Source organism: Rhizoctonia solani, chromosome 3 (genome assembly GCF_016906535.1).
Source record: "Rhizoctonia solani chromosome 3, complete sequence".
NCBI classification, from domain to species: Eukaryota; Fungi; Basidiomycota; class Agaricomycetes; order Cantharellales; family Ceratobasidiaceae; genus Rhizoctonia; species Rhizoctonia solani.
The window spans coordinates 1,962,158-1,989,172 of NC_057372.1; the positions used below are offsets into that span (position 1 = coordinate 1,962,158).

Sequence of the window (27,015 nt, forward strand, 5' to 3'; positions counted from 1 at the left end):
CAATCAATTCAATCATACGGGTCTAGCGGGGCTAGCCTTTGGTTTACAAAGACACACATTATTTTACGAAGATGAAACTTATATGTATGACAATAAAGCAATAAACGAGATGTCTACTGAAAAAAGCTTTCACTATAACTAAACATACAATGAAAATATGTTTTTGCTTAGACTAGACACGGACAAGCATGCCGTAGTGAGCCCCACGGGATTGAATGCCGCCCGCTAGTTTAACCGCCTTGAAGGATAGAATATCCATAACGTCGAGCATGCCGAACTCCTTGATAAGCTCAACACGGGGAGGGCGAGGTGGAGGAGGAATAGGATCTGGGTGGGGCCTGGGGGGTGCTGGAGGATTACCAGCAAGATATGCCACATTCACTGGGTGTATGCGCATCCCACGAGCCCAAGATAGACCAACTCGGCCACAAGTGTGTAACAAGAATAAGCATGATAGTAGTGCTGTGGCCTCCCTTCAAGTTTGAAAGCCATAGTTCCTCATCATGGAACGAATTCTGGCTATGAAGACACCCGGTTTTTGGCTTGGGGGGAGGGGGCGAATGAGGGGGCGGCGGTGGGGGATATCCGCCCGGTCCAGCCGTCTGAGAGGCTGGAGCCAAGGAACCAGAGTTGAAGTGTCCGACACCAACTACACCACCTAGCACGGCTGCGTCTGTGGGGAACAAGCTCCCAATGATCTGCGCGGAATTTGGGGGGCGCGCCGGTTTGAAGGGAGGAGGAGGAGGAACTGTCTCAGGCTGCTTTCCCGACATGCTGTTTAAATTCTGGATAAGAATTAGGATACTTGGTCAACGCAGAGGGCAAGTTCACGCTTACTGACCGTACTAGTGAGACATGGGTAAGATTTGATACTGGTGAGAGGCTAACCCTGCCAGCTTTTAAACTATCGAGCGAGGCGAACAATATACCTATCTGGAAAGTGGCGACATTGGTGGATGAGCATCGCACACGGTAAACAAATGAAGTGGTCTCTAGTTTGCAAGAATGAGTCAATTAGATGCTTAGCACGCAAGCACCCTGGCAACTAGACTCCGCAGTATGTCTATCACCGGGCTGGTAGTAATGCAACTCCTAGTAAAAAGCATATCGAGATTATGGATGACACTTGGTGAAGTGAAATCCGAGTGAGGGGTTGATACTGTTGGGGAGGGGGGGTTGTTCAAACATCCGCAGACAAAAAATCTCCGGATCCGTGTATTTCTACCAAGGTTGTAGGCGCTACTTGATAAAACGTTGTCTGGTCGGATCACAAGTTAGGTGATGGAACTGAGCAGAATAGAGAAAAGAGCGGCGCGTGGGAGAAAAGGCCTTGTAATCTCGCAGGTTGCAATTCACGCCCGCACGTGTATGCCCATCGCGTAGCCGAGCGTAGACCAGGTTTGACTCATTGAGGCGCACTAAAACGAGTGGGTTGTGGGGTTGGCGGCATCGTAGTTGCGCAAGAATCGAAGCATACAAGTGGAGACTCACAGAAGGTGCAAAACGAGAGCATTTGAGGCTTATTGATAGGAGAAAATCCGGTTTTGTGTGATGCTCGCGGCCTGATCCCGGATCCTTCCAATTCAAAATAGTGTACTTTGAAGGTTCAACATTGGTATTTTACTGGGCACGTCCATATATATAATGATTTGGCCCGAGATGCTTCAGAGTGTAAGACAAATCATACCACGTGATCTTACGGAATCAAGGTAACTTAGAAATTCCCAAATTGCAGTAAACCGGTAACTTACTGTTTACCATGAACCACCGGGCTGTTACGTTCCCTCAATGCAGACTTTGATATCCGAGTTCATCAGAGATATGTGTGTTGAAATCACTCCAGACTTGAGCCTTTGAATACAACTTTCAAATGAAAAGACTCAATATTTTACGCACGACATAACCACATATTATTAACAGTAATGCTAAGGTGATGATCGATCGACCTGAATGCGAACTTTGGCTTTCGTAGTCGCCTTTCCCTACATTATAGGAAATATACGAGCCAGAGGCAGTATGACTATCTGGGCGTTGATTTTGGTACTGGGATCAGACCCACTAGACCAAATGTAAGAGCGTATGTTCCGGTCGCTGGCCCAAAAAAGAAAGGGAGATGTAAAGAGCGTCAATCACACGAGAGCGGTATACATTATTGACAATCTTACCTCCGCAAATGCCCCCTACTATACCCAGTGGACTCCATCGAGCCAGAGCCGTAGCCAAAGATATCCATCCCACGATTATACTCGTCATGAGTATCTATACTCAGCTTCAGGCACTCTGTAAGCAAAGTACTGAAATGACCTTACCGGTATGACTACACGTAATTCTGGGGATTCATTCCAGCGAGCATACTACACAATCGATTAATGGCTTTGAAAGACTTCTTTTCGATTTACTCACGTTTGGGTGTCGTTTCTGCACTCGGGGGAGGTACAATACCAAATAAAGGAATAGGCAGACAACGGTCGCGAGAGCCCCGAGTGCTAACTGAGTAAAAAATCTTTTTATCATATCAGATACGTTAGGTCACGGCTATGAATTAGCTGTCTCACGAGGCATAGCCAGATAAACTCCTCAAGATGTGAATGTTAGTCGGTATGTCGAAAAACCAGACGCCAAATCCACCAGTGCCGATGAACTTTAGTTGTTTCAGTGCATGGGTCAAAGGTTGCTGTCGACTCATTCAGAACGCTTAGTCTGGTGTCTGGGTGCAAAGTTGGTCAATACCAGTGACGGTACGCTTGGTGCATGTGGAATTCGAAGTCTAACGTGGCTAATCACATGCCTGCGACAAGTCAGCTGAGTCAGCTGGGCCCGGACTGCCTTTCCCGAGTAACCGACCCCCAACCGACGCCGACCAAATACGTCTAGGCCCATATAAAGACCGACTGGAAACTTCAACCAACTGCACATCTCTCCATTACCATGCCTGCTCCTAAACAGTCCAAGCGAGTTTTCCTCTCTGAGCGTCCCAAGGGACATATATCCGACAAGACTTTCAAAAGCGAAACGGCGGCGCTTCCGACCCCAACGCAGACCAAGTTGTCGTTCGAGTCGACTATGTTTCTCTGGATCCCGCTATGAGAGGATGGCTCAACGATACGAGGTATGTGTCAGCTGTTTAATCAATTGCATTGCTCTCAAATATATTGTAGATCGTATGTCCCGCCTGTGCAGATTGGCGAGACTATGCGAGCAGGAGCGATTGGAACCGTGGTACAAGGAAATAACCTGTTGAAGGAAGGAGACATTGTCCAAGGACTCTAGGTTTGTATGAATACTATATGCACATGGGATTACACTCATCCATCGTATAGGCTGGGCAGAATACGTCGTTGTCCCAGCAAAAGACCTCCGAAAGCTCTCGTAAGTAATCACCGCATTGGACTACATTGATTACAATACTGACCTACTTTGCTAGTCCTCCTGAAGGCTCTACTGCAGTTGACTACCTCGGCCCACTCGGCATGACAGGCATGACAGCCTATTTTGTATGTGCCACACATATTTGAAGATTTAGTCCTTAGGGTCTAACATTTATTTTCTTAGGGGCTTTTGGACGTGGGTAAGGTCAAGGCTGGTGATACTCTTGTGGTGTCAGGGGCTGCTGGTGCAACCGGATCGCTCGTATGCCAAATAGGCAAACTCAAGGGGGCCAAAGTGATTGCTCTCGCGTCTGCATCGAAATGCGACTACTTGGTCAATGAACTTGGAGTCGACGCAGCACTGGACTATAAATCTCCTACTTTTGCGAAAGATTTCCGCGAGACCGTCGGATACCTCGACGTTTTCTTCGATAATGTTGGAGGTGAGATCCTGGACCTCGCCCTGACCAGGCTCAAGAAAAATGCTCGAATCGTCTTGTGTGGTGCTATTTCTGCATATAACTCTGCTGGACAACCTGAGGGGATCAAGAACTACCTTACGCTAATTTCTCAACGTGCAAAGATCGAAGGTTTCATTGTCTTTGACTACAAGGACCGCTACGCAGAGGGCGAAGCAGAAATGGCCAAGTGGATAAAGGAGGGAAAATTGAAACGAAGGTACCAGATTGAGCAGGGCTTGGAACAGTGCCCACAGCACCTTGGACTGTTGTTCAGCGGTGGAAATACTGGTAAATTGTAAGTATCCGAGATACATTATTGGTTGGACGAAGCTGACCAACCTTGTCAATGAATCAGACTTGTTAAAATCTCAAAGGACGCTGCCAAGTACTAAAAGGCCTCCTGTGTTGCTTCTCCGAGAAAATAGTTGATTAAACTTCATGTTACATGTATCAATACTGCACGCAAACGCATAAAATAAACGACGTCCGAGCAATACACGTGGAAATTCTAACCAGTCGATGAACCCACACGACTCGGGAACTAAAGTTGATACACAATATACACGAGTCTTAGACCAAATAATTCGAAAACAGAGAATGATCAAGTGCAAAATAAACAAGCCGCCGCGCCATACTCCCGAAATGTGAATACAAACTAAACCTATCTTTCTTGGCAACCCCGGAAAACCGACCGCGAAGTTCGAATAGGAGGGGTAGATTTACACACGCCTATGACGAGGAATCTTGTCTCCCTTATCTCTGATGGGAGAAAGCGAAGTAGGAATACCGAGAGTGTCAAGCTGAAAAGGGCTCTCATTAGTTAGCAAAGGGAGAATAGCAAATTTCGACGCACAAGTCCTGGACCTGCTCCCCAGTTGAAGTCCGCATTTTCCACTCCCAATAATTTGCGCTTCTTTTTCTTCTTATCTCCCGTCTCCTCGGCCACGCCTGGCTCCTCATCGAGAGGTCGCTTGGAACCAGAAGCACCGTTTGTCTCCTTTGACTTTGGCTTTGGCTTTTCCTTTTCCTTTGCTGTCGCTTTCTCCTTTGGCGCCGCACGAGGCTTGGGTTTGGCGGATGGCACATCAACTTCGTCGTCATCGTCATCATCGACGATGACAGTCTGTTTACTTTTCCCATTCGTCTTGGGTTTCGAAGCGGCTTTGGGAACAGGGGGTGGACTGGGTTCTGGAGGAGGTCGAGGTTTCGGGCGAGGCTTGGTCTTGGCCGGTGCCACCTCATCATCGTCCTCGATCTCGAAAACTTGCGGAGCAGACGCCTTGGCTTTCGGAGTGGCGGAGAAGGTGATTTAGGTGGTGGGCGCGTCTTTGGGCGCGGCTTCGAGCGTTCGGATGTTGAAGTGGAAGGATTAGAACTTGGCTTTGCTTTAGGTTGGGCTTTTACTTGCGACTGAGGCGGAAATATTTCTACGTCCTCTTCCTCTTCGCTCAGATCTGTGAATACCAACTCCTCTACAGCTCGATCTGATGACTTCGAGTGAACATCTTCTGGGTCTTCGGAAGGCTGCCTGTGAGACTAAGACCATTGGTTTAGGAATTTTCCCTTATCACTCAGTAGCGCAGCCTCACCTTTTCTTTCCCTTCGCCTTGTTAGTATGGATGTCAATTGGGTTGATTGAGCTCCCTTCGCGTTAGCCAACTTCTTTTCCAATGCGTTGACACGCATCTCGGCTGCCTGCGCTGCCTCTTGAGCTTCCTGGGCTTCGGCCTGAGATTCAGATAGCTTGCTCTCCAACTCCTTGATTGCTCTCTTGAGTTCGGCTTCTACCTTCTTGACTTCTTTAGATTTCCCTTTCTCAAGATCAGAAATTTGTTTCTCCATCGCCTTTTGGTCAACTTCGGCCTTGACGCGCTTGTCTCGCTCCTTCTCCAACATACGATTCTGCTTCGCCAACTCATCGATTCTTTCCTCAAAGGACTTTTTCTCCGTTAAGTGAATCGATCAGGTCATTGAGCTTTTCGAGTTGAGACTCGTGCTTAGATTGCATTTTCTCAAGAGATTTCTGAGTTGACTTGGCTTCCGTGGCCCCGCTCTGAAGTTCTTTGATCTTGGATTGCGCCGAGGCAAGTTCCCTTCGAGTACGTTCCAAGTCTGAGGTCAATTCTGCGTTGGTATTTTCCAGAGACTCTTTCCCGTTCTGTTAAACTGATTTAGTTTCTGTGTTGATGGAACAAATAACTTCTTACCTCAATGGAGCCCCGGGATTTTCGTTCGTGCTCGAGCTGTTGCTTTAGACTCTTGATGGATTCTTTTTGGCCCACTAATTCCTTCTCGTATGATTCAGTTGCTTGTCCCAGCATACGTTGTAATTCATCGAGTTCGTCCTTAGCATCCATAAGTTGATCCTAAAAGGAGTCGTAAAAAGGCGAGCCTTGAACATGACAACGACAGCCTACCTGATACGACGCTGACTCCTTGCCAACCTGAGCTTCATGAACTTGAAACCTGGTCAAAGAATGGTCTCGGACCAAGATTCGAACATTTTGCTGAAGGATCCGACTCTCCGAATTAAAGTAGTTGAGCCGCTCTTGTTCAAGCTCGTGTCTGGCACGCTGGTGTGCTATGTTGTGAATGATTTGTACCTACTCAACAAGTCTATAATTACAGCGAATCCGTTAACGCAGAGCCTCAATAAACTCACTGCATTCAGCGTATCTTTCCATTCCTGCTTCTCCTTCTCGTATTGAAGGCTTAAGTCCCGAATGATCCTGTCACGTCGACTAGTTTCGCTGTCCAACTTTTTCTCAGAGTCCGCTAGACGAGCATTTAGATCCTTCTTGAGAGCCTCAAGTTCAACTAGCTGCTTGTTGAGACTGTTGATATGGGCATTCAGAGGCCCGTTCTCAGACTGTGTGATAATCGGACGAGCGGCAGCGATAGGTGTGACTCGAGCAGAGAGCGGCGTAAACCCAGCCCCATTGGATGACTGGCGGATTGAGGTATATATTGAAGTTTGCTGGTAGAAGGGCGAGAGGAAGAATTGAGTTTATTGTCGACTTTTACAGGTGTAATGGGATCCTCTGGGCTCTCCTCGATTGGTGGCGGTGATGGAGCTCGAGAAGTAGACAGAGGTTGAGTCGATGGTCCACCTTGGGGTGTTGGAGTAATGAAGGTCGAGCGTGGATATACCACCTGTGGAGGAGTACGAGGAAGGCCCATTTGCCCTAAGCGTCGATATTAAACCACACGCAGTGGCGAGTGAGATAGGGAGTGGTAGGTCTAAGAGTGGGGTTGGAAATCGCGGTCAAGGCACTCATATGTCACGTGACATGGGAAGGCTTCCAGCTGGATGTGATGGACAGATAGCAATAGGGAACTAAATTTCCTTTTTCGACGATCTACTGGTTATTCATGAGCTGTAGGCTTCCAAAGCTCTGAAATGGTATGTATTATTCAATGATTGGTTGCATCCGTAGTATCCCAATCTCTTTCTCCACACATACACAAGGTCTTCACCCTTGATCCACATGCCAAAAGAGGTTACACTGAAATATTTGATTCTGAAATGTTGGAACGATTTCACGAGGAAGCAGCTACACCAGGTGACTTGACCTCTTCGACCTTTTCTCCATCGTCTCCGGATTTTTCCTCTTTTGAAGGTCGATTGTACATCCCTAGTGTATAAATACATGCATTTAGTCAGATTTATTCGGTTGGCACCCAATCCGCTTTTACCCTTAAATTTGGCCAAGCCTTTCTTTTCAGTGGCAGCCTGCTTGATCTTGATATCTTCAAGGTCTTTCTTCATTAAAACATCGTTTGGGTCTTGCTTTAAAAGCTCTTCGAGTATATCGATGGCCTTCTCCGTGTACCCTTGAGCGGCGTATGCCTTGGCCTAACAAACGTAAGGTGAAACTATTGCTTGTCAGTATTAGCACCTACTTTCCGATACTTCGCCTTGGAGTTGTTTTCGTTCTGTTGATGTGTTAGATGATAGTAATTTGAGAGTGTATGTGCGTGCCTTCTTCAACGCCTTGTCTGCTAATTCAATCACCCGCTTATAATTTCCTCCCTTGAGATGGCATGCTACCGCAGAACCAGATTAATACAAATACTATCTGGTAGGTACGCAGGCTTACCTGCCATGTTTGTCTAAACAAAGTGAGTGCCTTCAGTGGTTAATGTATTAAGGGTCAACGCTACGTACCCAAATCTTCTCGAGCAACTCATCCGCCTATAATATATGTGCAATCAAGTCATGGGCAAACAGTCTGGCTGGGCATCTTACCTCTGTCTTCGCTTGTGGGGAACCTGGTTTGTTTCTGGGTCTGGAACTCCGCCCCCAGTGAGTGCCCTTTGTTTATGGTCAGCATATTATAGCGGACAGTGTGTAGTGGCCTCACGGAAGCAACGATTTATCTAAGCCATTCAAATATAACCCTGCCTTTATAGCTCGTCAAGAACAGTTCGAACGGATTCATCACCTATTACCTCGTGATAGGCCCTCAGTGCTGAAATTCCATTAGTGGCAACACGAAGGATATGAATTGATATGCAAACCCACCACCCTTATAGTCTCCACTTCGAAAGCACTCATCTCCCGTCGCTTTCTTTTCCTTTCCGACTGCTAGTTTCTGTTCAATGTCCATATTGCCTGTGGCGGGTATGTGCTAGGGACTTGGGTCAATGCACTGCTTTTATGCAAAAGATGAGCGCTCAACTAAAAGGAGTGATCGAGTGCACCGATTCGGACTGATTATTAGTCAGCAATTTATCCGCTGATAGTTGCGCGCTTCTGACGTCACGGGGGCCAGAGCTGAGCTTGAACTGGCAAAAGAAATGGAGAGAGGAGCCAACTTTTATTCTCCTACTTCCCCCATGATTTCTGCCTCTCGACCACCACCAAGACCGCCCTCTTGTGAGTAACCCTTATCATCTAAACTACTTTATTTGTGGCACCGCGACGTAGCCCCGCCCTCTTTTGTATTCTGACGTTTTTACATAACCAAATGTACCTGGACCGTCACTAATAAACAAACTTATAGCCATCGCGAACACCTCCTATTACTCTTTGGACTCTTCAACACCGGTTCCCAGCGAGTTTCCGACGCCAACACAAAGCCCCAACTTACTGCCTATTGACGTCTCGCATCACATAGTCGACCTATCCGAACATACCATCACGCATCTCGACATGGCAGACACCGCTACCACGGTCACTGCGGACACGCCAGTTGCCACTGCTGCTCCAGCATTGCCCCCTCGTTCTCCTAGTCGCACTGCTGCCAGCACAGAAGCAAGGCCAATCTCCCCCGCGAACACTCAAGTCGCGGTGGCCACTGTGTCAGAGACCAGCCATAAGTCTGCTTCCTCCGAAGCCGGTCCCTCTAAGGTGGGCCCAGAAGATGATAGCACTGAGGATGCTGGTCCCGCACCCGCTATAGCGCCGAGCATAAGCCCGCTGTTCCCGTCTCGGATATGAAGAAGGGCTCTGTAGATACGAACACCAAGGACAGCGCTGTTATTGTTGAGTCCCCTTCGTCCACGAAGAGTGAGAAAGGAGTCCGTAGCGCGTTTGGAATGGGACCCGGTACGAGTGGTCCGGCGCCACCCAAGGACGAGAACGAAACGCTCCACCAACGTGCGGCTACTGCCGAAAGCGGTTTAAGTCAGTCGGTAGTCCAGAAGATCACAGCCGCAGAGTGTGAGTTGTTTGTATCGACGTCTGTGATGCCAACTAACGTTGTAATCGTGTCGAGATAGTGAAGGATGCCAAGCGGGTTTCGAAGATTTTGAAGAACGAGCAAAAGGCTGAAGACAGGTCTATGAAGCAGGCGATCAAGGAACTTGACAAGCTAGCTTCTATTCAACGCCAGGCGTCCAAGGACGAATCTGCTGCACTCAGTGCTCATAACAAAGCCGTCAAAGCTGAGCACAAGTTGAACATGAAATACTTGGCGGCAAAGGCAGCATGGGAAAAGTTGGTCACCCGACTCTCGATTGCTGGCAATTCCTAATGTTTTTGGTTGTTTAGAGCTGCCGCGGACCTGAAGAGCAAGACTGAAATGCTAAACAGCACCAGAGAACATGCCCGGACCCAAACTGAGCTCCTGCAGGCCAAGACCAAAGAGGTCGATCAGCTGAGGACTCAGAAGGCAACAGACGACGTGAGTTGAACCAATTAGGCCATGTTCCCATGCTGATCTGAGAGGGATTTTCTACAGCGCGAGCGCCAGGCTAAGCTTCTCGCTCTGAAGAACCCATCTGGTAAAGTTGTGACTAAATGATTGACCATACGATGCAACTTTTACGATATACCCAACGTTATATTTTTTTTTTTTTTTTGGAACCTACACCTTGTATATAATCCGCCCTTATGACCACGACCCTGCATGTATTTTGCCACATGCATGTTATGTATTTAAATTGCATAAATGTCATTTATTTGAGGAAATAGTAGTTACGATAAAGCAAGAGGTGTACCCTCGGCATGAAACTCCGCAGCTCGTGAAAAGGCGGGCCCAGAGCGATTAATGAGGTAGATTCTTTCTTGACATCCCAAAGGCGTAGAATAACGTGCTACCAGCATACACACGTGCGGCACAAGACGGCCTGAAATGCATGCGTCGGCATGGGAGGTCGGACTATCTTGAACTTTGAAGACAAAATTTCCGGTGTTTTATGTAGCGCTGGCACGTGACATAGGGTTCCTTTTTGAAGGACCAATTCCGACGAAAGGCAAACGGGTCAGGCGCGCGCGGGGACCCCGAATTATATATAGGCTAGACAGTGCAAACAAGTCACGATGGACGTTCTTGAAACCATTCGAAACTGGATCATGGCACCTTTTGCCGAGCCTGCGTTGCTTAGGATGAAGTTGGGTGGTCCACAGGTGACTGAGGGCAGAACGCGTTAATGGTAAGTAATTCTGTATATCTTTATATCGAGCTATTGGCCGAAAGCTACTTTGAAAGGTTCAATTCTTCGAGTGGGACTCGACAGGGGGTAAAATATCATGGTGGAAGCATTTTGAAGATCAAGTGCCTCGTATGAAGGAGCTGGGAGTCACTCAAGTCTGGTTACCCCGTAAGTTCGACACGCGGATTCCCCACCATCGCTTCTGATAATCACGCCCACGCACTTGATGTCTATTAGCTCCAAATAAGGCGATGCGGCCAAAGGGGCAAGGATACGATGCTTACGACCTCTGGGATCTTGGGGAATTCAACCAAAAAGGATCAATAGCCACACGGTGGGGTACAAAGGAAGAGCTCATTCACGCAATTCAAGTAGCCCGCGAACACGGGATTGACGTTCTAATTGATGCGGTTTTGAATGTAAGCTGAAGTTTGTATGTGTTTTGGAACTGTACAGTAGCTAACAATTGCGCGTCAATAGCACAAACTCGGTGCTGACCGTCGAGAGAAGTTCCTCGCCATTCAGGTTGATGACAATGATAGAAGAATAGATCTTGGACCAGCCAAAGAAATCGAGGTAAGCGAACTCGAGCGTAACACGCTAAAGAAACGCGAATCGAATGCTCTGCTTTTATAGGGGTGGACGGGATATGATATGACAGGAAGGGGTAACAAGGTTGGTTGTTTAAGTCTCTTTGGCTCGCTCAGCTGATTTACAATACAAATAGTACAGTAGTCTGAAATGGTCGCACCAGCATTTCACTGGTAAGCACCCAAGAGCCACAAATTAAGTGCTGCATAACTCACATTTCATTGCCTACAGGCGTGGATTATGACCACATCACCAAAACGAAGGGTGTGTTCAAGATTGCTGAGCCCGGACGAAAAGGGTGGTCTCATCGGGTTGATAAGGAACTTGGTAACTACGACTACCTCGTAAGCAAGTATACCTATCGCATGGACCTATTGCTTATACCCTTTTACTCCGTGGATAGCTTGGAACGGATGTATGCCTTTGTTGCTTGTATGGTGCACAGCCTATTAACCTGTACCCTAGATTGATTTCAGGCATCCCGATGTTCGACGTGATCTGATGGACTGGGGTGTGTGGGTGCTCAAGGTAAAACACATCAGAGTCTGGACCTGTACAATAGTTTTGAGCCTTCCTTAGGAAACTGGTGCAGCAGGTTTCAGACTCGATGCCTGCAAACATATTGACCGGAAGTTTCTCCGCGAATGGGTTAGTAGATGTAGTTCTCTAAATGCCGTTCGCTAAAACCTCGCCTTTGCATCCAGCTTGCGAATGCTCGTAACACGCATGGACAACAAGTATTCGCAGTGGGCGAATTTTGGAACAGTGATGTAGCGAAGCTCGTGCGAGATATACGCGCCTTCCCCGGGGAGATGTGTTTCTTTGATGTTCCGCTGCACCAAAAATTTTTCCTCGCAGGACAGCAGGGCTCCAAGTTTGACCTACGGAAAATTCTGCATGGATCATTGGTACAGGCCCGTCCTAGGGATGCATGCACATTTGTTGATAATCACGATACCCGCCCTGAAGGATCACTGGTATCCTGGGTAGGTCTTGTCGCTTGTTACCGGCCGGCACGGAATGTCTCATTAACCATTCATCGGTTAGGTCGAGGATAATATGAAGCTCATTGCATATGCACTGATTCTTCTACGACCGGATGGACACCCGTAAGTATTAGTACCTATGACGGAATGTGTACATGTAACTCTTGATTCAGGTGTGTTTACCACGGGGATATCTTCCCGGACCCTGAATCGCATATAGGTCGGGACTTGCCAGCAAAGATCGAAGTATTGTGTGCGGCACGGAAATTGTACGCATACGGTGGTTTGAGAGACTACTTCACAGAGAAGAACTTGATTGGTTTCGTGCGGTCTGGGGACGATAAACATCCTGGTGGATGTGCTGTTGTAATGTGTAATCTCCTTGAAAGGTGTGTTATTGTGCATGAAAAATGGCCTTGTTTCGAAAGTTCTGATGTATATCACGCCACAGTGAGCGTACCGGCGAAACCGGTATAGCTATGAATGTTGGGGCCGTAAGTTTTCATCCATCATATTTCGCTCGCCAATGGAGTTGATCCGCCTCGCCTAGAATAATGTTGGTTCCTGGAAGAATTTACTTGACCCTAGTGCCACTACCGTCACTGTCCCGTCATCTGGAAATGGTTGGTTCCCTTGCTCAGAGCAGGTTGCAGTGTGGGTCAAGGGCTAGGTGCTTTAGCTTTCCAACGCCATCATCATATTCTACTTCGCCTCGACCATTGTAATACATATACACGCAATACTTAATCGTTAAACAAAACACCGGGTACAATTACATTCCCAAATAAGACGGTCCAAAGAGGAATTTAAGGGAAAAACTAGTATCGATAACCACTATGATCAGCGTGTATCGACCTTTCAGACGGGTGCTGGCCAGGTCTCCGGGATTTTGTATAATGTGGATCAACCCGTCGCATCTCATAGATCTTATCATCATCTCTATCAATGTAGACGGAGAAGTAGTCGTAGTGTTCATAGTCACGGGTTCTGATTTGAGTGTGGCGAGCGGCATCATAGCCAGCTTGATAACACCAGTTAGCTGCGGCTTCGAATCCAAAGCGGCGCGAATCTCACCCTGTTCTAACGCGTCTGCATGACCCTCTCCATCAAAGAGTGCTGCAGTTTGTTCCAGAGAACGACCCTTGGTCTCGATGATGTAACGGAAAACGAATACAAACTCGAAGAGAAGCCAGCCACAGTATACAAGTGCATATCTGATGGAGGGCTCGATTAGAAATGCTTAGAGCAGCAATTAAATGACTTACTTCCAACCAATAGCTCCAAGAGCAATTGGATTCACGTATTCTAATGTACGGGAGCCACGTTAGAAAACACTCATGGACCAATCCAACAAATCTCACGATTTACGATCAGAGCCTGTGAGTGGTATTAGCCTATGAAACTATAATTATAGCTACTTTGATAAACTCACAATGCACACGGAAAAATTCATTACAGCAAAGCCCTTTGCACGGATATTGAAAGGAAGGATCTAAGCTATGTATTAGACCATGCTCCCTTAATACTTTGACTACGGAGCATATACCTCGATTGTGTATGCCACTAGCAGAGGCGAATACTGAGAATTATAGACCATATTAGTTCCAAGAGAGCGATCAGCTACGATGAGTACTTACGGCAATGTCATAGAAGCTAAAAAAGATAAAAATGAGAGCGATATTGGCTAGCATAAATCGCGCATTAGGTATCGACCAAAGTAGATTCGCAGGCGAAACATACCGTTTGCTGCGGCAGTATTGCCAAGAAGTTGATATAGTGCTGCTGTAATCGTCCATATGGAGAATGCTATATATGATGTCAACAATAATTTGGAAACCCACTTGCTTGCCTAATCTTACCACATAGCATTCCCGCATTCGAGACGACCTAGCGAATCCCTGAAATTAAGCCCATGATATCTATGACGAGCGCAGCACTTACAAACATGGTCCGCCGACCCACACGGTCTACAAACATGGCTGCACTCAAGGCCATAATTAGATTCCATATCTATATAGATGTATTAAGCCAAAGTTTTATGTGCCCCGAACTCAATAAAGTACCTGGAGGATCGCATTTATAAGAGTCTTCATTCCCGGGCTGGTGATACCCAGAGTCTGGGAAACGTAAGTAAAAATATCTATTTATTGCACTTACATGACATACCTTAAAAATCTCGTTAATATAATACGAGAACAGCCCGTTTCCACTCCATTGCGAAAAGAATCCAAGAGCGATTATGATCCGCATCCGCTTGAGGTTACCGACTGATTTGAATAGCGTGAAATATGAAACCTCTCCTGATATTTCTTTCTCCAAGATCAATGCCTCACGAATCTCTTGGTACTCAAGCACGACGAGTGGATCAGAGGTGTTTCCATTCGCATGGTATTTCCCAAGGATTTCTATTGCTTCGGCGTCTCGATTCTGAGATAATAGCCCTGTGTTGGTTGTTAGATCACGCATACTTTAATTACTCAACAAACTTACATCGAGGAGATTCTGGGACAAACCACAGGAGGCATACTTGAATCAGTGAAGGCACTCCTTGTAGGAGCGATGGGATTCTAGTGGGTTAAGTATCATTATCATCATTATCTCGCACAACCCTCTTTGGTGTTCGTTCATACCTCCATGACCAAGTTGTCCCAGACATTCGGAAAGTTCCGAAGCAGACCCAAGCCGCTTATTGTAGGTTAGTTTAAAATGCGAAGTCGAAATGCTAGCAACTTACCAATGATACTACCAAAATACCTGTCAAATATCTCTGGTTAGGGCTGTGCTAGACATATTGATTTCTTTGCTGGTGGCTCACCATGACGAATTGTACCTATGCGCTACGTGTCAGTAGTTTTCCTATATCCGACGATCCCAGGTACTCACATAGCAGTGATAGGTCCTCGTTGAGTTGGGTAAGCTAACTCGGTGATGAGCAGAGGCGCAGCGTTTGTCGCGAATCCCAGGCCTAGCCCGACTATATGCACTTTTAGAAACACACCCAGTGAGCCAGAGTCTGTAAAACCACTTACTCATTCCCCGAGAACCAACAAAGTGCCAAATATTAGTTGATGCAGCTTGAAGTGTTACCCCTCCCAACATAATGAGTGCCCCAGTGACTAGGCTCTTCTTACGGCCGAATTTATCGCTGACGTAGGGGGCCATGGGAAGTGCCATCAACACACCGATATTCTGAATCGCATTGACCATGCCTAGACCAAAGCAGCGTGAGCAGTTGCACAAATAACATGACCTTGTTCTAACCTAAGGTTGACCCAGATGGGTTGCCAAAGTAACCTTGCCCTGGAGATATTCTGAGTTGGATAATGTTACTTCAAGAATCATATCAGACGTACAATCCGGTACTATTTGGAGGCCGTTCATCATCTAGGATACCGACTATATTAGCGATAGTATGAGATTTATAGGTGATCAACCTACCGAGCTATCAAAACCATTTGCTGACGAGGTAATAAGGGCGAGTAACAAGGAAAGATTGAGGAGGATTATTCCTAGTATAGCGCAGTTAGTACTGAGACATTGATTTAATAATCTCGAAGTTACCTCGGTTTCTCCACCAAGGCCCATCATCGACCAGATCATAAAATGACATTTAGCCCTGTTGGTTATAGATTTAATGTCTATGAACTGCCTAACACAAATAAATGTGCCCTTCGGTTGAGGGGGATATGGAGAAGGGAGACGAGTGTAAAGAAGAGGGGGAGGGGGAGCTTGATCGCGCGGGGCTCCTGGTCTAGGTTTTATTACCTGTTAGGTGAAATCCTTTAAAATGTGAGGGAGTAGTTGGTGGAAGGGCCGATAAAGAAGCGTGTTGGTGCCGTCTATTACATCGTAAAGCTAGAAATTACCTGCAGAAGCAAAGACCCGACGCTAACTCCTGGTAAGTCTCCAGCGGGTGCCCCGGACATTCTTCGTGCCTCGGGAGAGCCCTGCCCCACATGATCGACCCTTAGATCACCTGCCTAGTGATCGTTTGCAAAGCATTGATCACCGGGAAAGCTTCTGGGTGATCAGTGACAAACATATTTTGGCAACTGCCTCCATCGAGTAATCTGGCTAGGCATCGAGGAGTAATGGCGGAGAAACAGCCCAATTGGGGATAAGCGTATAATTTGTTGTTTGGCTTTGCCGTTATCCCCGGAGTTAGTCCGCAAAACTAGCTAGCTTGAGATGAGAAGGCCGAGAAAGCGGCATCAAGTTGGTCACAAAGCTTAAGTATAGTGATGCATAGGCAATTATAACTCTTTCAAGGCATTTAAGTACTAACAGTCCCAAGCTACAACTAGCTCACACAAGCATTAAAGTGAGCCAAGTAATTGCAACATAGGGAAGAGCCTGACACAATAGATCTCTATGAAAAATAGGGCGCCAAGATTGACGGTAACTTGTGCAAGCTTTATGGGAGCAATAAATTTATAATTTCAAATCACGTGATTGTATCGGCATTTTGCCAATTAACCTTGGCCTGAGCTTGAGTCGGAGCTATCACACCCCATTTGGATGCACGACCGAACTAGAAAGGTTCAAAAGGCGAAAATGTGTATTCCTTACCGGCAGATTTCTCCTTCGATCTTTATCATCTCTCGTCATGTCTCGTATTCCTATCCATGTTCCACCTGCGCCTGCACCATCCCCTCTTGGGGTACTACGCCTTCGTGGTACTGAGATCGTAGGCTCCGATGGAAAGCCATTAGTTCTACGTGGCGCCGGTCTTGGTGGTCATTTGAACATGGAAAACTGTAAGCCTATATATACGATGCCTTTTATATTGAACCTAATGTCCTTTTCCCAGTTGTAAGCACCTGCCTCACTGGTGCTCGGTTGGTTGTTAAATTATCCCGTCAAATATCTAGATTTCTGGATACCCTGGACATGAATATGGCATGCGCCGCGCTCTCAAGAAGGTAATGATATAACCTGGCTCCTTGAACAAACTCTGACCTTGTCGATCAGGTTTTGGGAGAGGAGAAAGCCGACTTTTTCCTCGACAAATTTTTGGAATATTTCTTCACTGAGAAAGATGCGGAATTTTTTGCATCTCTTGGGTTGAACTGCATTCGGTTAGTGTCAAAACTGAACGGGCTACACTTTGGGTAGCTTAACTTCCTTTAGAGTCCCTTTCAATTACAGGCATTTCGAAGATGATATGAACCCAGGTGTTTATAACGAGCGGGGGTTTCAATGGTTGGATCGAATTATAAACATTGTAAATGGATCTCCAACATATTGTTTCTGCCCGAATTGACATCTTTATAGCTCGCCTCCTATGGCATTTATACTATTCTTGACCTGCATGCCGCTCCGGTGGTCAAAATATTGACTGGCATGCGGACGCTGGCGTACATCGCGCCATGTTCTGGGAGTACATCGAATTCCAAAATCGAGCTATCGCGCTTTGGGAGGAGCTAGCGAGGCGCTACAAGGGCAATACATGGGTACTTTTGTTCATCTCATGAATTGGGCACATTCGTTTAACGTTGCGTATTACAGGTCGCTGGCTACAACCCGCTAAATGAACCCACAGATGAAGACATGTTCGAGTTCTCGCTTGGTATGAACGGGTTCAAAAGGCAATTCACGCAATCGATCCCGATCACATTTTGTTCTTGGACGGTAATACTTGGGTACGTGTTCCATATGCCTAAAATTAGCCCGGATTGATATGACTAATCGCATGTTTATAAACACATAGGCTGCAGACTTTTCTCAGTAAGTCTTTTTACTTCGCCAAATTATCTGGGTCTTTGACTGGCCAAATAGTTCAAGGAGGCCCTTCCTGGAGCGTGCTATGCCGTACGTAGCTTTTTGATATTTTATTCGGTGTGACTAATGGCGTATCCATTTTAAGATTCATGACTACTCCAACTTTGGGTTCCCAAGCGGCGACCCGTACAAGGTTGGTGATCGTAGCTAACATTTGGCGTTGCGCAATTTTTTGACCTGATTTAACGTATCTGTAGGGAACTCCTGAACAACAAGCCAAGCTTGAGCGACAGTTCAAGAGAAAGATTGAATTCCACGAGCGAGTCGGTTGCCATATCTGGAATGGTGAATTGTAAGTTGCGTAGAATTTCTTGATGATAGTACTAAGTCTCCTTCGATTTAGTGGCCCAGTATACGCATCTCCGTCGGACGGTCCTGATTGGGAGAGCATTAACGAAGACCGGTATCGCTTGCTCAAGGACCAGCTAGCATTGTACGACACCGCCAAAATCTCGTGGTCGATTTGGCTCTACAAGGTTTGTCCAACGGACACCCAAACTGGAAGCTTGTTCTGATTAGGTCATTGCTAGGATATTGGATTCCAAGGCATGGTTTATGCCGGACCTGATACTGCATACATTAAGCATCTAAAACCTTTCTTGGAGAAGAAGAAGCGAGTCGCGGCGGACGAGTGGGGCGCAGATGTCAAGGTTGTCAAGCACATCTTTGATCCATTGGAGGAATGGCTTATCAAAGAAGCACCTGGGATCAAGCAGCGCTACCCTCGAATGTGGAATGTTTCGACCCATGGTATGTTACTCATCCTAACATGCCTTCTAAGCGCATTGATTGACTTTCTCTTTCTAGTCGGGCGTCTTGTGAGGAACATTCTCCTCAGCGAGGAGCTCTACCCTGAGTATGCGGAGTACTTCCGTGATATGTCTTTGAGCAGCTTGACGAGTTAGCTGCGAGCTTCAAGTTTGAAAATTGTCAACAGCGGGAGGGCCTCAACCAGGTTTTGCGGGACCATGCCAAGTTACACTGAGTTAATTTTGAGCTGGGGATAATCATACATTGAAGGGTTAGAATCCAGTACTTTTACCATACGAATACACATATCAAATATGAAGCTGGAGGTCTGTGTTCCGTGGTTTGGAAAGCCATGATTACGTGTAAGAACGTGTCAACAACTACCGGTACAATCGCGGTATAGAGCTATCCAATCTGCCGGCCGGCTTATTTCACTCGGGCGGTTGCCCATTTGGAGTAAGCTGGAGGGCAACCAGTACGCATATAAGCGCATGTAGAACCTCTCTCATACATCCCAACCCTCTCATAACCATAATGTCCCCTGTACAAATCAAGGTACCCCCTCCGCCCGCCCCCTCCCCGTTGGGCGTGTTGAAAATCGAGGGCTCAAAAATTGTTGGCAATGATGGGAAGCCCGTTCTCCTGCGTGGTGCTGGGCTCGGTGGGCATCTTAACATGGAAAATTGTAAGTAAACGCAATAAAAAAACAGGCGTAACTTAACCACTTTCCACTGGCAGTTGTATGAGATATGCATTTCAATCCGCACATATAGCGTGCTGATACTTCTGTAGATTACTGGTTATCCTGGCCACGAAAACGACATGAGGAAAGCAATCAAGAGGGTACTGGGGCAAGAAAAATATGAATACTTCTTCGACAAGTTCCTTGAGTACTTTTTTACCGAAAAAGATGCCGAATTCTTTGCTTCTCTCGGCCTCAATTGCATTCGGTGGGGCTCCCGTGTTTGCTTTGTTGGTATAGCACTGACGTTTGTTAAACTCCCTCAGGATCCCATTCAATTATCGTCATTTTGAAGACGACCTCAACCCCGGGGTGTACAATGAACGTGGATTTCAATGGCTGGATCGTATAATAAATATCGTTGAGTCATCGCTTTGTTCATACTGGTTGACATACCTAACTCGGCTGAACTTCAGTGCGCCCATCACGGCATTTATACTATCCTCGATCTTCATGCCGCCCCCGGAGGTATGCATTGAATTTACTCGGAACTTTTTGCTACTTAACTCATTTTTGAAAGGTCAAAATGTCGACTGGCACTGCGGTAGGCAGCTCGTTGGGGGGGGGGGGTATATAAATGTGTTAAGTGACGTTCTCCGGTAGATACGGGCATCCACCGGGCCTTGTTTTGGGAACACATTGAATTCCAAAATAGAGCAATTGCTCTCTGGGAAGAATTGGCCAGGCGCTATAAAGGGAACACTTGGGTCCGTGAGACATGCGAATGTTGGAGCGTTTTCTGATTTGGTTACTATTTTACAGGTCGCTGGCTATAACCCGTTGAACGAACCAACTGATGAAGAACATACTCGCGTACTAGACTGGTACGCACGTGCTGAGAAAGCCATCCATGCCATTGACCCGGACCATATTGTGAGCACAGAAGCGGTTGTGGGTTTGAATGTTGTACTCATTTATGATATAGCTGTTTTGGGATGGAAATACTTTTGCTGTGAGCTCAATATTTGAGGTCGTTGATGCCTAGCTAACATTGTGCAATAGGCCGACTTCTCCCAGTAAGCACGATTTTCACATTTTTAGTTTTACCGTTTTTGACACCACAAAGTTTTGGAGACCCACTTCCGGGCTCTGTATATTCGGTAATTTTTTATCAAAATTCCTCCTGTTAAATTTCACTCAACTGAGAGTGCGATTCAGATTCATGACTACTCGAATTACGGGTTTCCGCAGGTCAGCGAACCATACGAGGTACGTAAAACTGACTGTATGTATGCGTGGTCTATAAGCCATCGTGTAGGGAACTCCCGAGCAAAAGGAGAAGCTCGAAAGCTCGTTTAAGCGCAAGATTGCATACCACGAAAAGACAGGTGGCCACATCTGGAATGGTGAATTGTAAGTTTATGATTGTCATCAGTATTATTAGGGGCGCCAACACTTGTGTATAGTGGTCCAGTATATGCGTCTCCGGCCGATGGATCCGACTGGGAAAAAATCAACGAACGAAGGTATCATGTTCTTAAGGACCAATTAGCAATTTACGACCAGTATCAGATATCGTGGTCAATTTGGCTCTACAAGGTGATATTTGGATCTCGATGGATGAACGTTGGCTGACAGTACTGAAAGGACATCGGTTTCCAAGGCATGGTCTACACGTCCCCAGAGAGCCCATATATAAAATTATTTGAGGCATTCCTCGCAAAGAAAAAACGTCTTGCAGCCGACTCGTGGGGTGCCGACACTACAACAGTTCAATCTGCATTCGATCCGATTGAAAAGTTGATCACCGAAGAAGTCACACATATACAAAAGAGGTATCCACCTACGTGGAAAGTAAAGAAACATGGTAGGAAAGAATCACCGCAAATATATAAGTTGCTAACCATTGGCCCTGGACTAGTTGGCCGCCTTGTCCGTAATATCCTGATCTCGGAGGAACTGACGCCCGAGTATGCATCTCACTTTGAAGGTCTCTCGCTACAGGAGCTCGATGACCTAGCGGCGAGCTTCAAGTTTGAAAACTGCGCTCAACGTTCGGGATTGAACAAAGTACTTCTGGATCATTCACATCTATGATTTGTGGAATCATGTGTAGTACAATGGATATATGTAGAATCAAAATGAATGAATCAAAGTCTCGCGTTCTCGGGCAGGCCACGCATGGCTTGTCGGACTCCAAGATCACCCATAACGTCTTCGGCTGCCGGAAATCTGTAAGTAGCTTACTCTCTTTAGGCCAAATTCCGACTTACTTCCTCCCAGTATACTGTCGAATGCGATTGTTCGGTAAGCCTAAGAGTATAAAGTAATAGCAAAGACATAAGTAAGATCGAGCAAATGACTAACAATCCAACTTACGTGCTCTATGAATCTTCCCATTCCGGACTGAGTTATGCCTCGCCCTCCGAACAACTGGACAGCATCCGCTGCAGTCTTCTGTGCTGTCTGAGTACAATACATTTTCAAGAAACCCATTTGCCTAACGAAAGCTGTGATAGGTTTTATTGCACTAAAGAAGAGCGGTCTACATACCCAGCAAGTTTGTCGGCTTGGACGTGGTATGACATGGAACACATTTGGTGGGTGACGTTTTCGAGCCAATTTTGAACGCTTTCACACCGTGCTATCATGGCAGCTAGTCTATACCAGGGGTCAAGACGCATTACTTGTCAAAATTTTGAGCTCACTTGTGCCTAACCACTGGCTGGTCCACGAGTCGCTTTCCGAAAGCCTTTCTCTGATAAGCCCATCTAACATGGATATTAGCGTTATAATTGCTAAAATGGTATAGACACATACGTAAAGCATTCCTCAGTAATTAACCTCTGGGCCCGGGCACTGAGGCAGCATAGGACCCATCGCTCATGATTGAAATTGCTCAAGAGGACATATAGGCCTCCGTCTTCTTCACCCAATGTGTTTTCGATCGGTACACGCACTTTGTCAAAAGTCACATATGCGGTACCGGCAGAAGCCGAATACGAAGTTTTGATGGGTTTGGTTTCGACGCCTTCCACTCGAGGAACGAGAATGACGGTAAACCCACCCTATTTGGCGGATGATCGATTCGGAAGTTTTAATCTCGTGAGATTTGTACTCACATCAGTGCGAGTACCAACAACGAAGTAGTCGGCAAACGTTCCGTTGGTAATCCATCTTATGGATGTGTCCGAGATTAATGCATGTTGAGCAAGATGAAGGAGAGCACTTACTTCTTGGTGCCATTGATGATCCACTCCTTCCCATCTTCACTCTTTACCGCCGTTGTTCTCATACCTGAGACATCACTACCAGCAAAAGGCTCGCTAATGGCTAAGCATATAACCTTCTTTGCTGCCAGAATGTCCGGCACGATGTGTTTCTTGATAGCATCGGAGCCAAAGTTAAGCACTGCAGGCAAGCCAATGACCATTCCTGACAACAGCGCATCACCGTAGCCTCGGGTGCCGACTCTTACAAGCTCTTGAGTGATTACGAGCTGCCAAGAGTTTAAAATATAACGCTTGTACAGAAAATACCTTAAATCAACCTACTTCGTGAAAGTAATCAAACTACGTTAATAGGATTGGGGGAAATACGGGTGATTAGGTAATTCCCCAACAACCTATAAAGTCGACTTACCTCCTCTGGTTTAACAGCTCCTTCCATGAGTGTGAGGCCCTTGAGATGTTTTCCTGGACCCAACCTCATGGCGTGTACGTTGAGACGACTAAAATCAGAGAGCGACCTCAGATACTTCCATTCAATGATGATAAACAGATGAGACGCACGTCATTTCGTCAAGAACCTGCTGACTTGCCCGCTTCCCATCCGCTTCTTTTAGCTGCCCATCCGGAAAGAGAACTTCATCAACAAGCACACGCATGCGACGTTGCAGTTCCCTATGGGTCTATGCACCATTGGTCACCTGATGACATGCCAGGAAAGGCCAACACACCTTTTTATAGTAAGGGCTCTTGAATTCTGGCAATAACCAGGTAGGTTCCGCATAAGGCACCTGGCTGAGCATATCCGATTTGTCGACCTCTGTCGTCCGAGACTTCCCGAGCAGTGTTCCTATCTTTAGCCTTGCATACTGGGGTTTTTCGAGAACATCCGAGCGGTGCACTGAGAAGAATGCCTCTGTAGCATCTTGACCAGCTATGTGATAGGCGTGTAAGAAGCTATTCAGTATCACGGACAGTATTAAGTCTCACCGATCGCCGAGTCGAACAAAACAGCTTTTCCTCCGGGATGGATGTTGGCGAAGCGAGACAAATCATAGACATCCGATTCGATGACAATCCACTAGCAAGATATTCAATGCGATTAGGTCGCAGCTTGAAATTTACAAATATAAGAGACCTACCAAATCTCCTGGAGAGTTATGCTAAGCACAATAATGCATGGTCAGCTTGGGCAATAATTAACGATTTCCGTGAACCACATGATGAACTTGAAGACGGAGTAGGATCAAGTAGGAGCGGATTGATATATGTTTTATGCAAATGCGATGATGATGTTGCGGGGTTTACCTTGGCGATTTCTTCGGGTGTAATCGTTCGCTCGTTTCCCATTGTGAATGGGGTCGGGAGAGATTGGGTAGTGTGACTGGGCGCTTAGCTTATGATCGGAAGGAATCACATGGTTTCGTCGCACCGGCATTAGCCGCTCGGGACTGTAATTGGGACCGGACCGAGTGCAGCATCATAGCTATGTATTCAATTCATCCAGATGGCGGCCGGAACTGGGCGAATAGAAAAAGGCAAGGTGCTCGATCCGCAGCTTCAGTTTCCGCTCCCACTCTCCACCGATCACCTCGCTGTCTCTTGATCGACCCCGCACCAGTGACATGGGCAAACCTATCCCCCACAATATGGCAACTGAGAGCTTGACTGTGCGCGACGAGCGTACTGGAAAGACGTATAGTATTCCTATTACTGATAACACTATATCCGCCACTGCCTTCAAGTGAGTTGGCCTATTCTGTGACGTTGTGGTATCCTCAATGAGATTGGAAAGAGCAATCAAGGCGCCTGCCCGACCTGGGGAGCGACCAGAGAACGAGACGGAACGTGGTTTGCGTGTTTCCGACAAAGGGTTCTTGAATACTGCAGTCATCCAGAGTGAAATCACGTACATTGATGGCGACAATGGGAGTAAGTGGCGGCTTAAACCTAGTTTCTATTATTGGCATCTGACGCTTGATTTGTAGTTCTTCGGTATCGGTACGTCGTAAATTTACTCCCGAGCTTTTGATATAGTACTGGAACTAAAGGGCCCATCACACAGTGGGTATCCGATTGAACAACTCGCCGAACACTCAACATTCTTGGAAGTCGCCTATCTCCTCATTTATGGTAGCCTGCCTTCAAAAGGTCGCTATGAATCATTCGAATTTGAGGTTTTGCACCATAGCATAACCCATGTTGATGTCGCTGGGTTATTCCGAGCCTTCCGCTATGACGCACACCCTATGTCAATCTTGACCTCAGCGTTTGCTGCACTGGGTAGCTATTATGCTGAAGCGAACCCCTCTTTACAAGGTCCGTCTTTGCCCATCAATCAGCCCACCTTGAATGTGTCTAATGTAATGCACTAATTATAGGTCAAAATTTGTATACCAAAGGCGACAAAGCTTCCCTTGCGATCATGGATAAGCAAATATATCGATTAATCGGTAAAGCAACGACGTTGGCTGCGTGAGTTTCATACCAAAGCAGTGTTCACCTATTCGTATACTGAATCCAATATTCAGAATGGCATACCGTGTGCGGCAGGGGCGAGAATTTATTGTTCCGCCTGTTGGAATGTCGTACACTGGCTCGTAAGTTCATCTCCTACCTTATAAGTATCCCAACTGAGGTCGCTCTAGCTTCTTGTATCAAATGGACCGTCTCGGACAGGAGAATTATGTGCCTTCCCCCGTCTTAGAACGTGCTTTGGATATCTTATTTATCTTACATGCGGACATGAGCTCAACGCCTCTGCGACCACTGTTCTTCAAACCGGAAGCTCATTGGTCGATCCATACTCTGCGATTGCGTGAGTACCACACAAACCGGAATGAATATATTCCACTAACTCTCTGCAACAGGCGGATGTGCATCTCTGTACGGCCCTCTGCACGGTAAGTCTTCAGGATGCATGCTCCGGGTGTGCCATGCTGAACAAGTATTATTTCAGGCGGGGCGAACGAGGCCGTCATTCGCATGCTTATTTCAATTGGTTCCCCCGAGAATGTACCTGCGTTTTTGGAGTCTGTGAAGAAACGAGAGAAGGTACTTTCCGGATTTGGTCACCGGTAAGTTGGCTGTTGTATCTCCTAAATATAGATTTAATGTATATTCTCAGTGTTTATAAGACCGTAAGTATTGCGTCGAGGAAAACAGTCCGTGATTCGAGCTATTTGGTGTACTAGTCCGATCCTCGCTCGTTTATCATTCGTAGGACAGCCGAAGAAGTGTTCAAGGTGTAAGTGAGGCAAATAAATCTCAGATAGTTTTAATAACAGCCTTAGAACCGGTCAGACCCCCTACTCGAAACCGCGATGCGTCTACACGATCTCGCAATCAAGGACGAATATTTTGTAAAACGCAAGCTAGCACCAAATGTAGACTTTTGGTACGATTATCCGAAGGATGCACAGTCGACATCATAACCAGCTAACAACCTTTCTACGTAATAGGTCAGGACTAATCTACCGCGCGATGGGCTTCCCATTGGACTTTTTCCCAGTCTTATTTGCTGTTCCACGTGTGGTTGGTTGGCTTGCGCACTGGCGTCAAATGATGCTTCAGCCTGGGGGTGTAAAGATCTGGCGGCCCCGTCAGGTATACGCCGGTGCCGGTAGGCGCGATTTCATTCCTATTGACCAACGGCCCACGGAGTCCGATGACGACACCGATCCCAAGAAGGTCCCTAGTGCTAGTGTCCATTCGACCGGGTGAGTTTCAGCAGCTTACACGTGCGGCGATGCTTATTTATCTATTTGGAACTTCTAGGCAGACGAAGCGAACTGCGCTGGCGACTTACAAAGGCAAAGCCAAGCTGTAGTAGAGCTTTGGAGATATGCAAGTTTGTTATTTATAAATCCAACAATGGGCTGGCTATTCTTTATGCAAAGTTTTGAGCAATTGCCATCGTCAATAGAGTTGAATGTAGCAATATAATAGGCGAAGTTCGCAATCCCATATACATATTGAGTGAGCCGGTCTTCACACAGAGCGACTTCGAGCCTTTATGAGTCCCTCTTACTTAGCCTTTTCGAAGCACATCACCCTGACACATTAGATTAAACTGCTTGACAACGGACTATAGTGATATCATTGCGATGTCAAACGAAGTGTTCGAAGTCAGGCGTACAGCTCCACTCTTTGATAACTTTTGCTACTTCGACTCTGCGGCGCGTCCGATTCGGTGCTTCTTCAATACAAGCAGGTTACAACATAAAAAATGAGGTTTTGACCCAAGTTTATAGGTATCCTTCCCCCCCATCTCTTAGTTTTCTTTATTTT

General features: G+C 46.6%; 12 protein-coding genes across 12 annotated transcripts; 6 read left to right on the top strand and 6 right to left on the bottom strand.

The window, feature by feature from the left end:
- Positions 1 to 129: 129 nt before the first annotated feature.
- RhiXN_03031 (uncharacterized protein) lies at positions 130 to 773 on the bottom strand (the record flags this gene model as incomplete). The annotated part of the gene is made up of 3 exons (XM_043322848.1): positions 130 to 132; positions 185 to 348; positions 422 to 773. 3 exons carry the CDS (start codon positions 771 to 773, stop codon positions 130 to 132), a joined length of 519 nt encoding a protein of 172 aa, XP_043178344.1.
- Positions 774 to 3,083: 2,310 nt separating this feature from the next.
- RhiXN_03032 (Zinc-binding dehydrogenase) lies at positions 3,084 to 4,221 on the top strand (the record flags this gene model as incomplete). The annotated part of the gene is made up of 6 exons (XM_043322849.1): positions 3,084 to 3,109; positions 3,159 to 3,255; positions 3,321 to 3,373; positions 3,425 to 3,494; positions 3,553 to 4,124; positions 4,185 to 4,221. 6 exons carry the CDS (start codon positions 3,084 to 3,086, stop codon positions 4,219 to 4,221), a joined length of 855 nt encoding a protein of 284 aa, XP_043178345.1.
- A 327-nt stretch (positions 4,222 to 4,548) lies between these two features.
- RhiXN_03033 (myosin-14) lies at positions 4,549 to 5,725 on the bottom strand (the record flags this gene model as incomplete). Its single annotated transcript, XM_043322850.1, has 4 exons — positions 4,549 to 4,629; positions 4,683 to 5,113; positions 5,206 to 5,343; positions 5,419 to 5,725. 4 exons carry the CDS (start codon positions 5,723 to 5,725, stop codon positions 4,549 to 4,551), a joined length of 957 nt encoding a protein of 318 aa, XP_043178346.1.
- A 34-nt stretch (positions 5,726 to 5,759) lies between these two features.
- On the bottom strand, positions 5,760 to 7,009 carry RhiXN_03034 (Nucleoprotein TPR; the record flags this gene model as incomplete). Its single annotated transcript, XM_043322851.1, has 5 exons — positions 5,760 to 5,987; positions 6,037 to 6,195; positions 6,247 to 6,432; positions 6,492 to 6,806; positions 6,854 to 7,009. 5 exons carry the CDS (start codon positions 7,007 to 7,009, stop codon positions 5,760 to 5,762), a joined length of 1,044 nt encoding a protein of 347 aa, XP_043178347.1.
- Positions 7,010 to 7,369: 360 nt separating this feature from the next.
- RhiXN_03035 (TPR-2 domain-containing protein) lies at positions 7,370 to 8,439 on the bottom strand (the record flags this gene model as incomplete). The annotated part of the gene is made up of 9 exons (XM_043322852.1): positions 7,370 to 7,464; positions 7,526 to 7,685; positions 7,733 to 7,765; positions 7,930 to 7,942; positions 7,998 to 8,024; positions 8,079 to 8,144; positions 8,194 to 8,234; positions 8,282 to 8,301; positions 8,355 to 8,439. 9 exons carry the CDS (start codon positions 8,437 to 8,439, stop codon positions 7,370 to 7,372), a joined length of 540 nt encoding a protein of 179 aa, XP_043178348.1.
- Positions 8,440 to 8,668: 229 nt separating this feature from the next.
- RhiXN_03036 (uncharacterized protein) lies at positions 8,669 to 10,077 on the top strand (the record flags this gene model as incomplete). The annotated part of the gene is made up of 6 exons (XM_043322853.1): positions 8,669 to 8,708; positions 8,836 to 9,182; positions 9,248 to 9,494; positions 9,554 to 9,770; positions 9,825 to 9,957; positions 10,015 to 10,077. 6 exons carry the CDS (start codon positions 8,669 to 8,671, stop codon positions 10,075 to 10,077), a joined length of 1,047 nt encoding a protein of 348 aa, XP_043178349.1.
- Positions 10,078 to 10,595: 518 nt separating this feature from the next.
- On the top strand, positions 10,596 to 12,955 carry RhiXN_03037 (alpha-amylase; the record flags this gene model as incomplete). The annotated part of the gene is made up of 15 exons (XM_043322854.1): positions 10,596 to 10,682; positions 10,765 to 10,876; positions 10,946 to 11,127; positions 11,189 to 11,284; positions 11,345 to 11,383; positions 11,436 to 11,472; positions 11,531 to 11,643; positions 11,703 to 11,714; positions 11,765 to 11,827; positions 11,879 to 11,947; positions 12,004 to 12,285; positions 12,347 to 12,408; positions 12,459 to 12,674; positions 12,737 to 12,779; positions 12,836 to 12,955. 15 exons carry the CDS (start codon positions 10,596 to 10,598, stop codon positions 12,953 to 12,955), a joined length of 1,533 nt encoding a protein of 510 aa, XP_043178350.1.
- A 102-nt stretch (positions 12,956 to 13,057) lies between these two features.
- On the bottom strand, positions 13,058 to 15,895 carry RhiXN_03038 (Sugar (and other) transporter; the record flags this gene model as incomplete). The annotated part of the gene is made up of 21 exons (XM_043322855.1): positions 13,058 to 13,499; positions 13,551 to 13,590; positions 13,647 to 13,662; positions 13,718 to 13,777; positions 13,832 to 13,864; positions 13,923 to 13,969; positions 14,026 to 14,091; positions 14,145 to 14,172; positions 14,227 to 14,295; positions 14,349 to 14,402; positions 14,452 to 14,726; positions 14,776 to 14,852; positions 14,916 to 14,970; positions 15,020 to 15,039; positions 15,101 to 15,115; positions 15,169 to 15,259; positions 15,315 to 15,494; positions 15,547 to 15,585; positions 15,639 to 15,669; positions 15,724 to 15,794; positions 15,847 to 15,895. 21 exons carry the CDS (start codon positions 15,893 to 15,895, stop codon positions 13,058 to 13,060), a joined length of 1,758 nt encoding a protein of 585 aa, XP_043178351.1.
- Positions 15,896 to 16,891: 996 nt separating this feature from the next.
- RhiXN_03039 (Cellulase (glycosyl hydrolase family 5 protein)) lies at positions 16,892 to 18,971 on the top strand (the record flags this gene model as incomplete). The annotated part of the gene is made up of 15 exons (XM_043322856.1): positions 16,892 to 17,042; positions 17,103 to 17,116; positions 17,157 to 17,207; positions 17,257 to 17,363; positions 17,416 to 17,509; positions 17,560 to 17,610; positions 17,667 to 17,738; positions 17,794 to 17,927; positions 18,003 to 18,012; positions 18,064 to 18,096; positions 18,152 to 18,199; positions 18,264 to 18,358; positions 18,410 to 18,542; positions 18,597 to 18,816; positions 18,874 to 18,971. The coding sequence occupies 15 exons, from the start codon at positions 16,892 to 16,894 to the stop codon at positions 18,969 to 18,971; spliced, it is 1,311 nt and encodes a 436-aa protein (XP_043178352.1).
- A 379-nt stretch (positions 18,972 to 19,350) lies between these two features.
- Positions 19,351 to 21,595, top strand: RhiXN_03040 (Cellulase (glycosyl hydrolase family 5 protein); the record flags this gene model as incomplete). Its single annotated transcript, XM_043322857.1, has 16 exons — positions 19,351 to 19,501; positions 19,609 to 19,659; positions 19,727 to 19,766; positions 19,825 to 19,918; positions 19,975 to 20,026; positions 20,079 to 20,102; positions 20,162 to 20,265; positions 20,321 to 20,431; positions 20,484 to 20,510; positions 20,561 to 20,574; positions 20,625 to 20,658; positions 20,717 to 20,767; positions 20,817 to 20,911; positions 20,965 to 21,097; positions 21,146 to 21,365; positions 21,420 to 21,595. 16 exons carry the CDS (start codon positions 19,351 to 19,353, stop codon positions 21,593 to 21,595), a joined length of 1,377 nt encoding a protein of 458 aa, XP_043178353.1.
- A 53-nt stretch (positions 21,596 to 21,648) lies between these two features.
- Positions 21,649 to 24,075, bottom strand: RhiXN_03041 (acyl-CoA dehydrogenase; the record flags this gene model as incomplete). Its single annotated transcript, XM_043322858.1, has 15 exons — positions 21,649 to 21,719; positions 21,772 to 21,811; positions 21,878 to 21,998; positions 22,052 to 22,159; positions 22,207 to 22,269; positions 22,319 to 22,566; positions 22,621 to 22,675; positions 22,732 to 22,997; positions 23,053 to 23,070; positions 23,141 to 23,228; positions 23,290 to 23,408; positions 23,457 to 23,659; positions 23,716 to 23,806; positions 23,868 to 23,888; positions 24,034 to 24,075. The coding sequence occupies 15 exons, from the start codon at positions 24,073 to 24,075 to the stop codon at positions 21,649 to 21,651; spliced, it is 1,554 nt and encodes a 517-aa protein (XP_043178354.1).
- A 299-nt stretch (positions 24,076 to 24,374) lies between these two features.
- Positions 24,375 to 26,554, top strand: RhiXN_03042 (citrate synthase; the record flags this gene model as incomplete). The annotated part of the gene is made up of 14 exons (XM_043322859.1): positions 24,375 to 24,469; positions 24,521 to 24,657; positions 24,714 to 24,726; positions 24,791 to 25,044; positions 25,107 to 25,200; positions 25,257 to 25,325; positions 25,374 to 25,543; positions 25,596 to 25,628; positions 25,685 to 25,802; positions 25,853 to 25,865; positions 25,949 to 25,972; positions 26,019 to 26,122; positions 26,187 to 26,444; positions 26,503 to 26,554. 14 exons carry the CDS (start codon positions 24,375 to 24,377, stop codon positions 26,552 to 26,554), a joined length of 1,434 nt encoding a protein of 477 aa, XP_043178355.1.
- Between the last annotated feature and the right edge of the window lie 461 nt (positions 26,555 to 27,015).